Source organism: Pieris napi, chromosome 1 (genome assembly GCF_905475465.1).
Source record: "Pieris napi chromosome 1, ilPieNapi1.2, whole genome shotgun sequence".
Lineage (NCBI taxonomy): Eukaryota > Metazoa > Arthropoda > Insecta > Lepidoptera > Pieridae > Pieris > Pieris napi.
In genome coordinates, this window is record NC_062234.1 from 1,545,436 (window position 1) to 1,562,395 (window position 16,960).

Sequence of the window (16,960 nt, forward strand, 5' to 3'; positions counted from 1 at the left end):
TCACATTTTTCCGTTACGCGCCATCTTTTGAAGTGAAACTTCTTTATCGACATATGGGAGAAATTTTGTAGCAGGTTACGCGCCATGTTGCTTTTTGAAGTCAAACTTCTTTATCGGCGTTGGAAAAAAATTTGCACACATTTGTCACATTTTTCGGTTACGCGCCATCTTTTTCTTGTCCCTACCACGGTTGATCCGAAGAGATTCGAAGCCATTAGTAACAAAAATATATAGTAACGATAACAATGATAGTAATACTAATAATTCTATTACAATTAATGAAATTCTGTAATAATCTTAGTACTACATAGTAGTACAGTAATAAGTTAAAATGAAATAATTGTATTTGTATTCTATTGGTATTCTATATGTACTCACCGAGCACGGCGTATGCGCATGTTCTACAATAAGTTTGAATGTATGTCTCGTCCGTACGTTGTCCAATACACCTTGGTTCATTCCGCGGTTATCATCGCGGGAGAGTCGTCTGTCCTGCATTATCTATGGAAAGTTTTTAATATAGATTTTTTTTAATAGATTTTTTTACAATTCTATATAATACTAGCTGACCCGGCAAACGTGGTTTTGCCATGTATATTATTTCTAGGAATCATTTTGTTACTTCAATAAAAATAACTATCTACTATTATAAAGAATAGGGGTTGATCGTATAGGGGTGACAATTAAGGTTTGTATGTATTTTTGTATATGGATAGTAGCCGATTCTCAGACCTACTGAATATGACTATAAAATTTGATAAAAATCGGTCAAGCCGTTTCGGAGCAGTATTGTAACTAACATTGTGACACCAGAATTTTATAAATAAGATTATAATAATAATAATAATTAATAAGTTTAGTATTTTATTTCTCGTATGAGTTGCTTGAAAGTGATCGCTAATTGTGTAGTTACTTTATACGATCACAAACTTATTCGCGAAATTACGAAAATTTTTTTTATAAGAACTTATATAAAATTATAAGAAAAAATTGTGACTGTTCAAAAATGTTGTGGGATACAACAAGTTAGAGGGGAAGGACACTACTAAACTACTACTTTTTTATTTTATTTTAACAATTTTTCGTAATTACTTATAAAAGGTTTTGTTTATTTAATATTACGTTCTTAGTTTCAATTTTGTATTATTAAATTTCTATTGCATTAGTATACCTAATACTGTAAGAATAGGAAAGAAAGAAATAAATAAATGTTCTTACTTCAATCTGTCCGGACTGCAAAGCCGCTACACCAAGGGGCGTAGACGCTAAAATGGTAAGACGAGAGCTTTCGTCTTCAATAAACGCGCTCGATCCAAGTGGGTAGAAATTGGCTTGAAGCGGTAATTTTTCGAAGTACCTCCGTTTTATTATCTAAAATATTATTAAATTCAATTAAAAAGACTCCAAATTAATTTGATTTAACAGCAATATCAAAGTTTATTCTTAACTATTAACCATAGAACATAAACGTCAGTTTTGGTGATGCGTGTCCTGGGACCTAGGCCTCCTCTAGCTACTTCAAATTTTTTCTAATGTTCGTTCTTCTTGTCCAAGTCGTGCCTCCTATTCTTTTATATCGTCTACCTATTGCTGTCCTTCTCTTTTTCTTGGTTACATTGGTCCCGCTACCTTTTTTATATCATAATGTTTTCTTCATATCTGCCAGCCTCTCTTTCGTTTCCCAATTCGTAATAGACCTGAGAAATTCCATTCACTCACGTACTCACATGTACCGGTCAGAAATGACGGCATAGTGCTCAGAGTTATTTTCTGATATAGTAACAGCCTTCTAAGCGTTATTCACGTTGGTTCATTTCACTTGTATTTTTGAAGTTATACTTCTTTAGACGCGTTATGAAAAATTGATGAGAGTGAAATTTTACGATGCGCGCGCGCCGAGACACAAATTTAACAGAATGAAGTCGCCCACGGAAGATGCTACGGCATTGGACATAATTTAAAAACAACATTCGAATTATAATAAAATTTATGTTACACTTAATGTAAGAGAATAATAATAAATATTTATTTATTGAATTTTTCAAATGTAAACTGCATTTATTGACTATAATGACTCCTTTTCCAGTCTTTGATTAATTAATTGTAATTAATTATTTGCATGCAATCAAAAACTACTTTTTAATAATGCCAAAGAAGTATAACTTCTTACGCGCGTACATAAGTACACGCACCCTTTTTTTTCTATGGGCTTGTAGTCTATAAGTACCACTCCGATACTATTCTGTTCCATTTATTCTTTTCTCACATCATATGACCCGTCCACTTCCACTTCAGTTATGTGGTGTACGTGTCTTTAAATTGTTTTATATTTACATCTAATTTTATTTATACTTTTTACTCTATTTTTAATTATTATTTTCCCAGTTGTTCTGTCAATGCCTGACACACATTGCAAACAAAATACACATAGCAAACTGTGAATGTGATTTTAATTCTTAAATTTATTTACTACACAATATATTTTACCTGCATCCCATTAAGATCAGTATAGAAGACATCTCCATTTTTGATACTTGTAGAGAACCGCATGGCCAATTCCAAGTCATCCACATGTGGGTCTATGAGTAATGTGTTGGTCACTTCCACCTCACTTTGCTTCAGTGAGGGGTTGTCGTATACAGACACCTGGGGAGTGAACCAAAGTGAGTACAGCAACAGAAGTCTTCTTAAGCTTGCAAAGTATTTTTATAAGTTTAGTAGGTTTTATTAGATTCTTAAAGTAAGTCACCTAATTTTATTATATCATAAACCTATTTTATTAACTCATAGTATAGCTGGAGAACAAAATACACCTTACAAGTAGGCAGAAGGTAGGGAAATGATTGATAGAAGATGATTTGCCCAAAAGTAGAAAATGCCTCTCCCGGTTGAAGAAAAAAATATATTACTAGCTCTACCCCGCCACGCTTCGCAGTGGCACATTGTGATTACTTGAGAAATGAGAAACAAAACAAAGAATACATTTCATATAAGTTTACTTTTGCAATACTTGTGGAAAAAAATGATTAATAGATAAAAACAATCCTTGATGCGGATTATATATCGTGCTAAAATTTCAAACCAACATAACATTTATATATATATGTCACCGTAAAATTGTAAACACCGTTAGATTGTAATCTATCTCGCGAGATTGTGAAATGTCAAAAGATTGTGAACGTCAACGTACTGTTAACAATTTAACGTATTATTATTCGGTAAATTGTAATCTATCGAAGTGAAACCGTCAAATTACAATCTTAAAATTGTTAACTGTTCGAAGGCTGTCACTGATTGGCCGGCTTTATAGTAGACTGTTCTATGTCCATAGAGTTAGGAAAACTACTGAAGATCCACGAGCAGACGACCCGGAGGGCTAACGTACTCGCAGACGCCTAGCTAGCGAATGCCGCGCTTCTATGTGTGCGTTGCGTGCACGCGTCTTGGTCGTAGTGTGATATTGATTAAGACAACGCAACTCTGTCACGTAACAGTTTTTAAATTGTCTCTGCCCGAAGGATTGCTTAGTGGCTGATCATCTTCTTGCCTATTAAGAAAAAGTGGTAACTCAGAAATCTAAAACCAAGATCAAGGTTGTTAGAGCCACGTTTAAAGCATTTAGCTTATAAAACATCGAAAATGCGTCTACCTAACTAAAAGTCAGAAATTAAAGTAAAACTACGTTGGCAAGATTTTTTACACATGGCAATAACTTGAATTTACTTACAGCTAAAATGACGTCAGCAGCCTTCGGACCAATGAGTGCGGTGTAAAGTGTTGCCTTAAATGGTCCTTCGGTTATGACAAGTTCGGGATACGCGTCCAAGTTGAACTGTTGGGCGGGTCCGTCCGGGATGAAAAGATACGCTCCACTATTGTTATCTGTCATTTTTTGGGTGCCATATCTAAAAATTAATACTATGTTAGATTTAGGTATTTTTAACGTATTAAATAATTCTTTTGTTATTTTGTCTCTCTCAATATAGAACCATTTTTGTGACAAATCACAAAGATCACTAATTCACTATCAGTACAGGCTAAGAGTTTGCACATAAAAGATTATTACACAAAAGGGCAGTCATCGCGGCCGTGGACAAACATTTTAGTGAGTATGTTGCCTGCCTTTGAGGGAGTATGTTCTTTTTTTAAACAAATGGAGGTCGTATTTCCCAGGGAAGCCCCCACCGGGAGTCGATTCCACAGTTCGCAAAAGAAAATATCTTTAGCGTCAGCGAAAAAAAGACATCGGAAAATTTTAGGAAGTCGTTCAACGATAAACTAATAAATTTGCAGCAGCAAATGCAGCAAAATTTTATCATCGGAAGTCGAGGCAGAATTTCAATTTCCATCTTTATCACCTCGAGGCCAGGTGTTCATAACAAACGACTATTTAAAGTACTCTATGCATTGAACTTTTTTGGGAAACCAGCTGACAATAGATGTATTTCCAAAGGGGCGTACTATTCCCTTAAAGGCCGACTACACACCCATAAGCACTTTGGCGATGCAGGTGTCTATGGGCGGCGGTACAATTTTTTAGTGACCCAAAAAACTTACTGAACATAATCCATGTGCACCGGCGTGGTCTTTCCGTCGGTGGATATGATGGCTTTGATAAGGCCATGCTTGTTCGCGAGCACTCTCGTGCTATTGCCCGCTTGTATGGTGACGTCATCGGATAATCGGGCTGAGGGCTGCTCAATGGCGAACATCTTCGGAAGTTCATCAATGTTCCAGTAGTCCGCGTTGTATATGCGTACACGGGCGTATGACGTATACCTGGGTATTCATTTGTTGATTAAAAAAACTGCGCTATAACATTTTTAGGTCTGGGCTTCAGATTTCTGTATCTGTTTTATGATCAAACTAATAAGCAAGTAGGTGATCAGCCGCCAGTGCCTGACACACGCCGTCGACTTCTTGGATCTAAGGCAAGCCGGTTTCCTCGCGATATTTTCATTCACCGTTCGAGCGAATGTTAAATGCGCACATAGACAGAAAGTCCATTGGTGCACAGCCGGAGATCGAACCTACGATCTCATAGATGAGAGTCGTACGCTAAAGCCACTCGGCCAACACTGCTTAAAGCTTAATGATTATAGGAAGAGAAATTTAAAACAACAAATCTGCAACCACTTAAAATAAAAAGTGTGTGCGTACAAAGTAAACATGTCAGAAGTGAAACTTCTACGGCAAACTAATTTTTAAGTCTTTTTCATATTTATACAAATCTAAAACTTTAAATTTCCGAGACTTAGAGGGTGGATATACACATTATAAATTTAATTTAATTTACAATTCGTCATTTGAGATTTCAATAATTTATTTTGCCTAAGATATAAAATACTATTATTTCATAAATTCTCTTTAGCAAATATTTTAACTTTAAAAATAATATTTCTATAAGGTAACCCTCATGCGCCTAAAGAAGTTTCACTACTAAAACAATTTATGTGTAAAAGTGGAGAAAAATACCAACTTGTTAATAGACATACTGTCCCGTAGCGAGACACTGTACGCTGTAAGTGCGAGCGCGTCAATCGTCACAGGGAAGGAAAGAAGAAACTTGTTCGCGGCGAAACCTAGCCGCTTTTCACCCGACACAACGGGCGATATTTGAGCCATTATCGGACTACCTTCGGGGTCAAATACCTGAAAATTATCGAATAGAAATTATCTATCTAATTTATAAAAGGTAGCCAATGGCACACTAATACAAGAAGAAATGAAATACAATATTCAATGTGATAAGCACTTTAAGCAGACATACACAAAAAATCATAAATTATAAAAACTAACAGATCAAATGATTTCAAAGTGTAAGGAGCAACTATGGTTGGATATGCATAGCTCCTTTATCAGAATGATCAATCAGGATATAGGTCAGTTTTGGCCAAAACATGTTATTCTGAAAGGAGTGACAAATGGGATGATGGGGTATCTAGAAGGGTTTTTTTTTTAATTTGGGGCAATCATCCTGATTCTTAAATATATTAAATGCAAACGATATATCAATCAATTTTCTACGATCTGTGTTCAATGTCACAGATCACTTTAAAACGTATTTATTTATAAACATATATTATATATAATCTCCGTCCCGCAAAGTAACGTTTACAAAAGGACCCTCCCCCCCTAAAATTAGTTACGTAATACTTAAACGCTCCCTTGCAACGTACCTTAAACATTCTAAACTATACTTAAAAATAAAAGGTATGAATCCCAAATAATTCTTTAAACAAACCTCAACATGTGGCGAAGAAACAAACACAGTTATTATTTCCTGTCGTCTAAATGCCAAAGCGTTATACAACACTAGACGCCTAGATGGCGACACTTCGTCCAGCGCAATCGTGATTCTCGCTGGAATTTCGTTATTCTTTCGCCAGATGTCGTCAACTTCGAAGTAAATATCCTCTTGATTTTGGTCGATAATGGCTGGTTGTTTTAAGAGGTAGAAAGCCGCTTGTTGTATGACAGATTGACTGTCTTTTATAGCTTGAAGCATTCTGAAAATTAACGGAGTCATTGTAATGGTACAGCGTAATATACTTTTCTTGAAGGGCGTCGTAGTCATGGTTATCAGTATTGCCAGTAAATAAAAATTAACCATAATAAGGGGAATAATTTGAGGCAGGCTAACTTAATAATTTATAGAAATGTCTTAATAAAACAGCAGTATCTCGTAAATACAGAATGATATGATAGATTTTATTTTAAAAAATCAGTGGCGCTACAACCTTTTTATGTCTGGGTCTCATATTTCTATATGTTTCATGATCATTTGTCAATCTAATAGGCTAGTTGATCAGCCTGTCACACACCGTGACTTTCTGGGCCTAAGGCAAACCGGCTTGCTCACGATGTTTTCCTTCACCGTTAGAGCGAATGTTGCGCACATAGAAATAAAGTCCATTGGTGCACAGCCGAGGATCGAACCTACGACCCAGATGAGAGTCGTACGCTGAAGCCACTCGGCCAACACTACTCTAACTTTTACTTGTGTAAGACAACTTTGCACGCCATTATATCACAATATACGAAGTTAAGATTGTACCACCATCATATTTTTGTACCATATCTTGCGATTAAATTATGATTAGTATATTATATTCCCTCCAAAAATACGATTTTGATGAAACTTGGATTGTTTCCCTGGATGGTTTAGTTAAGACGACTTTGACGACTCATTGGTCTAGTGGTTAGTACCCCTGACTGCGAATCCATGGGTCCCGGGTTCGATCCCCGGCTGAGGCGAACATCGATGTGATGAGCATTTGGTGTTGTTCTTAGGTCTTGGGTGTTTAAATATGTATTTATATGTATATCTATCTATAATATGTATGTATATCCGTTGCCTAGTACCCATAACACAAGCTTCACCAGCTTAGCATGGGACTAGGTCAATTGGTGTGAATTGTCTTTAAAAAAAAAAAAAAAAGACCTAGTTTCCCCGTGCCTTAAGCGTGACCCATCCCCTGGCCTCACTGGCTTCCTACCCATATTTATACATCCTGGTCAATCCTGATGGTTTCTTTAAAAAACGATTTACCCTAAACCCCAGCTCGCTTTTAGAGATGATACTTTTTGTCCCGGTAGAATGTTCGCGACCCCGGAGCCTCTGTAACGCGGCTTTGTCGGAACTACTCGAGGTGGTTTTAGTGGGTATTGCTCACCCAGTCTCTGAATAGCAGAGATTTTGGCGTGGGTCGAGTCCCACATACCCCGGTTCAGGGGATGCGCAAATGCATTTCCACCTCGGATATCAAAAAAAAAAAAGAGATGATACTTACTTGCTCGCATAATCAAGTACCACATCATCCCTTGCCGTACCCGTGACACCATCGTGATGCTGGAACAGCGATAATGCCCTCCTAGCCCTTTCCACACGATCCCTTAATTGTAGAGATGTAATGTACGTCACAGATTTCGATGACACCGCTTGTGATGTTATAACTTCTGCTGCCCTGTGAAAATTTAATGAAGAAAATTACGATTTTTGAAGTTATACTTCTTTAGGCGCGTTGTGAAAAATTGATGAGAGTGAAATTTTACGATGCGCGCGCATCGTGACACAAAATTAACAGAATGAAGTTGCCAACGGAAGATGCTACGGCATTGGAGATAATTTAAAAACAACATTCGAATAATAATAGAATTTATGTTACACTTAATGTAAGAGAATAATAATAAATATTTATTTATTCAATTTTTCAAATGTAAACTGAACTTTATTGACTATAATGACTCCTTTTCTAGTCTTTGATTATTTAATTGTAATCAATTATTTGCATGCAATCAAAAACTATTTTTAATAACCCCAAAGAAGTATAACTTCTTACGCGCGTACATAAGTACACGCACCCTTTTTTTAATTATCAAAATCTGTCCTGCCACTCTCGAGTTTTAGCGAAACAAACGAACACCAATTCAACCTTTATATATATAATTCTACTGTACGTGTGTGTGTCACTGAACTTCTCTTAAACGCTTGGACCGATTTGAATGTTTTTGGATGGATGATTTAGATTCACAAATCAGCCCAGCAGATGGCGCTGCAGTCGGTATCTATATTTATCTATACAGCAAACATTTGCTTTATTAATAAATTTTCTGTGCATGTGTTCTTAATTAACTCCTACGGCTGGGCAGATTTTGATGAAATTTTTTGTGTGTTCAAGTGTTGAGAATGATTTACAGTATTAGATATTTGTTTTTGTATATAAGACGTGTGTACAGAACAACGTATGTCGGATCCACTAGTTTTATATATAGATAATTAAAGCAAAAATAAAACGGGGCGTCTAACCTATGACATGCCGCGCTTACGAATGCGTGGCCGGCCTTAAACCTACATCCATTTTTTTTTTCAAAAAAACATCGATGGGTATCTAGTTCTACATAGGTCCAGAATTAAAATCATATTAAATTGAAATATTCTTCATTTCCTTATCTTACCTTACATACGCTAACAAAATCCTGTCCATGTTCTTATAAAACGGTCTCGAAGTGAAATACCCACTCCAGTAATGTTGATTTCTGTCTGCGTACGTGAAGAAATCACCAGAAAGCACGGGAAAGTCGGAAAGCTTCATTTCTTCGTGCAGGGCTTTGAAGTAGTCGCTAAGTGTTCCTATTTGCACCTAAAGAGTGATTTATATTTAATATTTTGTGAACAAAGAACAATACGATTTATATCGTCACTGTAGATTGATCACTTATTTGCCTATTAGATTGACAAATGATGATGAAATAGATACAGAATTCTGAAGCCTAGATCTAAAAAGGATGCGCCACTAATATATTCATTTATACTTTATTACCTTATACAAAAACATTCATATAAAAAAAGCAGGTTACATAATTTATAAGACAACGGGTGGCCTTATCCTTAACAAGCGATATTCTCCAGGCAACCCTAATATGGAACAATAAAAAAGAAACACCTACAGAAGGTAAAGTACAAGAAATACATAAATAATTAACAAAAAAACTCAAAAGAACATGTAACTATAACTAAAATAAAGTAAAATCTAAAGAAAATTAAATTAATATTTGTCTTTTTAATAAATAAACCCACCTCAGCGTTCCAGGCGTCATTATTATTGATATAATCTATCAACATTTCATAGTTCGAATACTGGTTGTCCCATTCATTTGGACGGTCGTACCGGAAGTCATCACCGAGAGGAAACAGTACCACATTACTCCTGTACAGTTGTGATTTCTTACGCCATTGGTCCAATATTAATGACGCTCTACAAATAATATATAATTATTAAATAACCCTCGTTATTGTTTACTAAATTCGACGCTTTTTTAACTGAGTCGACGGGCAATAAATATCACTGTCAATAGGAATGCGCACGCAATGCAACCCGTTACTGATACTTAGCTACCTGCGCACGCGCTTTGACTCCTGATTGGTCGTCACGAGTAAGGGTTGTTTTTTTTTATGGCTCTGGCACGATTTGTGCATTAGCCAGCGTCAAGTATAGGTTTTTTTTATAATTCGTGCTTGTCTTTAGAAATTCGACCGTGTCCTCCATGAACGGTTTAGGCACTCGCCCGGTACCGCACAACCCTCCCAAAGGCCGAGAACAAATTTAAATTAAATTAAAACTTGCCCTCGAACCGGGAATCCAACCCGGTACCCCTCACCTAGCTGCCACTTAATAAGACCGCTAGGCTATGAGGCCCCTAATTAAGGGTTGTTGATTTTCTATAAATATAAAAAAAATTGTTAGGAGACTCATTTTAGGGTTGCTCGATGATCATCGATGTTGAAAGCACATCGATGACACATCGATGTAGCTATACCAAAAATATCGTGACATCGATTTTAACTCACGGCCTCCTGCACGACCAATGCAACTTACGAAAAAAATTATGTATGAACGCATCCATAAATTAGGTATGTTAAAATTTTGAACGCGTATTCATTCTTGGCGCCCAGGTAGAAGTAGACGTAGTCTCACTCGCTCTTTCTCTCTCACACTTCCTCACTTCTCTTTATTAACAAAGAAATATATTAAAAGGTTCTTCTTTATGAACATTACTTTTCATTCAGTCAGTTGATTAAAAATGTCAGAAATATGTAATAATTTGTTCTGTTTCGTAATCAATTTCGAATGTAATCCAACATCGATGTCAATATCGGTGTTTTTCTAACATCGATCATCCCTAACTCATTTATACTTACGCCACAAAATATTATATTTACAGATAGCGAAACATTATTCCTATTAATATTTAATATAATTACGCATATCGATCGTACCTATCCCGTTATCGATATTCACCTATACAATTCTTACGCACATCACTACACCATAAGACTTGTAAGTGTGAGCGAGACAGACGGATAAATATGATTTATGACCCGAAGCCTCAGTTCATAGTGCGTCGACTTAGTTTAGAAATGGACAATCAAATTTTTTGTATGAATAATACCTTTCAGCTACATTTTTCTGAATGATTTTAATTGGAGCTATCCCCCAAGGACAATTCACGCCATTACCGGGTAATCTCTTGAAGTCAAATTGGCAACATATCTGAAAGAAAATAATTATTAAATAAGTACTTTATACAATGGTTCGTTTATGATTTTTTTTAATGCAACAAGAGGCAAACGGGCAGGAGGCTCATCTGATGTAAAAACAAAGCAATTAAACATATGTAAACAGTGAACCGGACAATATTATATATAGCTATGGGCTCCCAAAAATTTGAAACCGCTTTTGAGATAGGAAGGTGTTTTAGGCTAGTATATGAGGTGGAGAAAGTGAAACTTTTAATGAAAAACGACAATTTATTTCGTATCGATTATTAATAATATAAAATTTAAAATATTTTTTAAGTTGCTCACTATTTTCTAAATATTCTAACAAAGCCTGTATTAGCCAAATATTTCGTACAAACCTTAGGATCTGGGCCACAGGAGTGAGGTACGTCATATGAATAGAATGGCATCATATGTGTAAACATATCTGTTTTACCCGTTCCATCTGAAACACAATAACAAATAACGAATTTACAAACGTAAAATCATTGCATAAAAATGGTTGCGATAGCTACAATTTGTATGATGACGTCAAGCCATAAACGGCTCTATCGAAGAGTATCCGTCGAGTATATATAATTCGAGAATGTAAGTGCGTGCTCCTATTTCACCATGCCTACTGATGATATAGGACAAATCTTTGTTTTATATTTTTATTATTAATTACTTAAAGATGTCATGTGGAACACGGTGTAACGGTTGCAGCTCCTTAGAAACATTTTGTAATACAAAAAACTAGGCGATTAAAAAGAGTGGCGTTTATTGCCAGTTCTTCTCGTCCGTTCTACGCTCTCGATTTGAGAACTGGCCGTAAATGTAAAATTAGAAGCATTTAATGTATTCTTTATTGACGTTCATAAGTGTACCTACATTGTGTTATCTAAATGAATAAATGATTTTGAATTTGAGTTTAAAGTCTTGGCTGTTGATTAAACGGATATAAACTAGTTGGCTACGACATATATATATACAATATCTCGACATTAGCCACTGTGGTTTTTGAACCAGTCAGAATTTCGACTGATCGTAAATCCTACCTGCTGTTGAAGAAACAGCAGTACCTTTCTTCACAAGTAAAAGAAAAGAATCTTACCCCATAACTGTCGCCATCTGAATTCTAAATGTCTGTCCCGGGCCAACTCTTTCTTAATTCTGTAATGTATGCGCTGAATCAAGGAATTTTCGAAACCAGCCAGCTTTAGCAAGTATGGCTGAGTGCTGGAATGGCCGAACGGATCAATGGACCAGCTGTTTCGTGGTGTATATCCCAGATTTTCGATCAACCACTGGTGTCCGGTAGTGAGTTGTTGAATGACTGATAACCAGTGAGAGTTTGCCTCATCATTCATCACCCATCCTCCAGTTACAATTTCGATTTTTCCAGATTTCAATAAGCTGAAAGATCGTAGAACATATTCATAATTAAGATCGCCTGTTTTGAAGGTCATTACATTTGTTCGTTAATTATTTATTTTCTATTATTTGTCATAGATTAATATTTAATTTATAAATTTAAGAACAAAAGGATCTTTTAATCAATTAATTAAATTAGCGTAGAAAATGTTGTTTATTTAAACGATTTTACAATGATAACCTTACATTACAGACTCATTAGAGTAATACGGGTTGCAGACCAAGAGCTAAGCTAAGTTAGTTTAGCTTCGCTCGCATAGCTGACGCAGTTTTCCATACTTGTGTGCAGACCACAAACTATGCGAACTAAGCTATGTGAGCTAACTAAAATATGCGAAGCTAAGTTAGTTGTGTATGCCGATGCGCAGCTACACGAGCTAAGCTAAGCCCCTCCCGCTACCCCACACACCCTTTGCACATCCTTCGCTACACTGACTGAGCTTTGGCTTAGTTGTTGGTGTGCACGCTATTTATTTCTAGCTTAGCTTAGCCTAGCTTGCTTGGCATAGCTTAGTTTAGCCTTGGCATAGCTTAGTTTTCGGTCTGCAACCGGCTTTAAGCACAGAATCGCAACCATCATAAAATACATTTTTTTTTACAAACAGATACAAATGAATAGACAAAAGAATAACTTTATGCTGTCATTTGAATGCGCAACTGTCTTAGACCGCCAAGGCTATCGACCGGCTTCCCTCATATATGCCCCCGTAAACATGAGTAAAAATGACATATGTAATTCTGTATGTCACTAAACTCCTCTTAAACGGCTGGACCGATTTCGATCAATTTCTTTGTAATTTGTATATGTTTGGGTGGCGCCCTAGATGGTTTAGATTCACAAATAAGCCCGGCAGATGGCGCTGCAGTCGGTATCTATATTTACATATACAGCAAATAAACAGCGGCATATATATAAAAACTCCTAAACGGCTGGACTGATTTTGATGATATTGTTTGTGTACTCAAGTGGAGTCGAGAATGATTTATATTATTGATTTTTGTGTGTGTAAGACTTTTCATTTTTAATGTAAAATTTCTAAAATAATAGAAAGATATTAGAGAGACTCATGGCCACGTGTAATACATTTTCAGAATCCCTATTAAATGCGCCAAAACTTGTAATACAGGGTCACTTTTCGCTAGAGTATTTTTTTTTCACAGTGGGGTCCGAAGTAAACAAAAAGTTTTGATTTGAAAAAAAAATATATCGTATAACTTAATATTATCTTCAATACACTCAATGAACAACTATAAATAGTATGTCTAACGCACGAACTCATCAGTACCAATCTAGTGGATATTATTAAAAAGATACAGGATGTATTTTTCTTCGAATTTTAATAAGAATAAGTAAATAAAAGTAAATTTTATTATAAAACACAAAATAAATTATAACTCTGCAGGGGTTGAGCTTAGAGACCTCCCGTAGAACAATTTTTTGCAGCTGATGACCTCATCTATCCCATATTTGCGTTTGATCCACGACTTTTTGGCCACCCTGTATATTGAATATATCCAATGATATTTATCTTTTCCGTGACTACTAGTCGTGCAATGATTCGTTTAAAATATGTTGTATGGTACAGTTTTAATTAAATAGGAAAGCATATCTAACTGCGTTGTACTAATTAAAAATGCGCCAAAAACTTATGATTTTTACACACGAGACAAGTATTAATTTCACAGGAATCAAACCCAGGTCTCATTTACAGAATTATAAAGAATGTACCTTATCTTAATAAGCAAGGACGGAACTTTTATTTGTTTTTTTTTATAAGGTCAGAAAGAGTTTATTATTTCTTTATCAACTGTTCGTTTTATTAATAAATATAAGATAAGATGATGATTTCTTTAAATAGTCATGAATTTAAAATGATATAATCAATGTAACCCAATCTATGTTAATTTGCAATTCAATTTATTTGCAATATTGATATTATTAATTATTAATATTATTAATTAATTTTTTGGGTTTAAGGCAAGCCGGTTTTCTCGCAATGTTTTCTACCGTACGAGCGAGTGTTCAATGTGCACATAGAAAGAAAATCCATTGGTCAAAGTCCAAGCCGGGGATCGAACCTACGATCTCAGGGATGAGAGTCGCACGCTGAATCCACTAGGCCAATACTGCTCTAAATGTTAAATTGCTGCTGTTAAATTCATAGCCCATAAAAAAAATTTTTTTTTTGTCCCAGCTGTTGCCTGGAAGAGATCGCTCGAAAGCGGTAAGGCCGCCAGTTCCCCTCCTTTTAATTTAATTATGTTCAATTTTTATATTGTAATGCATCGAACTGTTAATATAAATAAAAATAAATAAATAATAGAGATATATATTGACAAAATAGTAGATAAGAAAAAATAGAAGAGTAAGCGGTAAATGTCTTCAATCCATGGTTGTGATATTTATGTATCCATAAACTTCATAAACTATCTACATACTTAGATAATATCAGAGTCGAACAATTAAACTTGACTCTATCTGCCTACAAACTCCAGGGTTGATCATTTATCTCTGACTAAAAATACACTAGAGTGTACTCCTGCTAATCTTGTTAGTAAAATTTAATTAAAATCATTAGTGATTAACCTGAACATTATTAAGTCTTACTTTATGAAAGCAGTTTTTTCTCTCTCTGTTGCATCCATATTCCACCATAGAGAAAGATAGCTTATCTCTGCCCAAATAAACTTTCTACCATGCCCCTCTGACAACTTCTCCACCATGTTAGTAAATATTGCTCTTGTTTGTAGTTTGTAGTAATTTTCAAACGTCTTAAGCCATCCTGTATTTAATAAACAGAGTATCATGTGAAAATATTTTCTTTAAATTTCATTCACTGCGAATATTACTAAACAATAAAATATTTTAAACAATGTTCAATGATTCACAATATTTTGAAAGAAAAAAAGTTAGACTTTATGTTATTACTGTATGCATGCCAGCATATTTTATTTAGATACTTAAGAAAATAGAGATTTCTTTTAATAAAAATGTATCTGTGACACCACTTCTTAATTTTCAAGTTGTAGGTTTGGTGAACTTGAAACATAAATTTATATTACCCATTATAAAAAAAACACATGTTAGACATAACATAATATGTTCAGAAATACCTGGATCATTATGAGAATGTGGCACAATGAAAACTTTAAGTTTATTTTTGCTACTCCACTGGCTCTCTTTATATTCAATATCCCAACCTTGTTTCCAGACACCACCATCCATATCATCAAACTTTATTCTTTCATAGACTGATAACATCTGAAAATAATATAACAATAAACTAAAATCTATACACAATAATCTATAAAAAAAATTAACAATTTAACAGGATAGAAAACATCTAAATTACATAAATTATAAATTTAAACAAATACACGATGATGGAAGCAACCCTAAAACTCTAGCATCATTAAAGCTACCAGTAAAATAATAAACTTAGTAGCGGTGGTTAGAATAATACTACAGAGCACACATATTGTTACCTGAATATCTGTTTTAGATGTCTGTTGATTCATAGGGCAATATGACATATTAACTTTATTCTTAATTTTCATTCTTGGTGGCTCATCTCCCACCACTTTAAAGTCCCTTATTTTTGACTGTTTCTTAGCAATTTTAGGCTTTTTCATAGGATTGACCTCATTTGTTTGATCTACAATTTGATCCATTGCTGTTTTTATTTCTCCAACTACTGCATGATGTTCATTTAGTTCCTTCTCTATGTGGCGTAGCTTTGACTCAAATGAAGACCACTTACTCTAAAAACATAATAGACTGTATAATAGTAAAATAAAATATTAGTTGTTTACTGGATAAACATTTGTTAGAACATTAACTAAGTGAATTGTTAAGATTTATAAAAGTGACTTTACTACTTTAGTAATTAAAATATTTCACTCACATCATCAAGTTCAACGATAGCTGGTTTGATGCTGGGTAGCTTAAATGTTAGATCAGTAACAACATAGAGAATAAATATAAAAGCTATAATGCAAGTAGCCCAAAAGAACGCTGATAATCTTCTTATCCTCATTTTTATTCGTGAAATCTATGTGTTGTTATAAAAATTTTATCACTAAACAACAACACAACCCGGTTTTGGCATTATTTCCTTATGTTTCACCTACTATTTGACGCTGAGAGGAAATAAACAATTAGAATATTCCTGAAATATTTAATAACATATAAATTACTTTATTATTTTTAGTACATAGGTATACGTAGATGGAACACGGCTTTTTCTATCTTCGGTTTTTACTTTTTATTTTTTTGTTTTTATCATTTGACATTTCTTGTCCATTATTACATTAAATGTCACTAGTATGTTGTCAATTATTCTAAAGATCGAAAAGATATTTTTAGTTTATTATAGAAAAAATAACCATATATATATAAAAGGATTGATACAATATCATCTCTTTTTTAAGTTATAAAAGTTTTATTATTTATAAGTTATAAACCTTAAATATTTGTATGGAAAT

The 16,960-nt window shown here is 34.7% G+C and overlaps 1 protein-coding gene across 1 annotated transcript in view; it reads right to left on the minus strand.

Annotated features, from left to right (window-relative positions):
- The window catches only part of LOC125063158 (alpha-mannosidase 2), a 21,023-nt gene extending 4,280 nt beyond the window's left edge, over positions 1–16,743 (minus strand). The window contains exons 1-17 of the mRNA XM_047669426.1: positions 16,381–16,743; positions 15,962–16,237; positions 15,590–15,737; positions 15,084–15,258; positions 12,156–12,457; positions 11,422–11,507; positions 10,954–11,054; positions 9,581–9,758; positions 8,959–9,143; positions 7,794–7,967; positions 6,245–6,509; positions 5,480–5,652; positions 4,558–4,779; positions 3,728–3,905; positions 2,488–2,646; positions 1,219–1,371; positions 379–501 (exon numbers count right to left, since the gene is read on the minus strand). Coding sequence (XP_047525382.1) covers positions 379–501; positions 1,219–1,371; positions 2,488–2,646; positions 3,728–3,905; positions 4,558–4,779; positions 5,480–5,652; positions 6,245–6,509; positions 7,794–7,967; positions 8,959–9,143; positions 9,581–9,758; positions 10,954–11,054; positions 11,422–11,507; positions 12,156–12,457; positions 15,084–15,258; positions 15,590–15,737; positions 15,962–16,237; positions 16,381–16,512 — 3,030 coding nt within the window. The 5' untranslated portion in view covers positions 16,513–16,743. The remainder of the gene's footprint in view (positions 1–378; positions 502–1,218; positions 1,372–2,487; positions 2,647–3,727; positions 3,906–4,557; positions 4,780–5,479; positions 5,653–6,244; positions 6,510–7,793; positions 7,968–8,958; positions 9,144–9,580; positions 9,759–10,953; positions 11,055–11,421; positions 11,508–12,155; positions 12,458–15,083; positions 15,259–15,589; positions 15,738–15,961; positions 16,238–16,380) is intronic.
- Between the last annotated feature and the right edge of the window lie 217 nt (positions 16,744–16,960).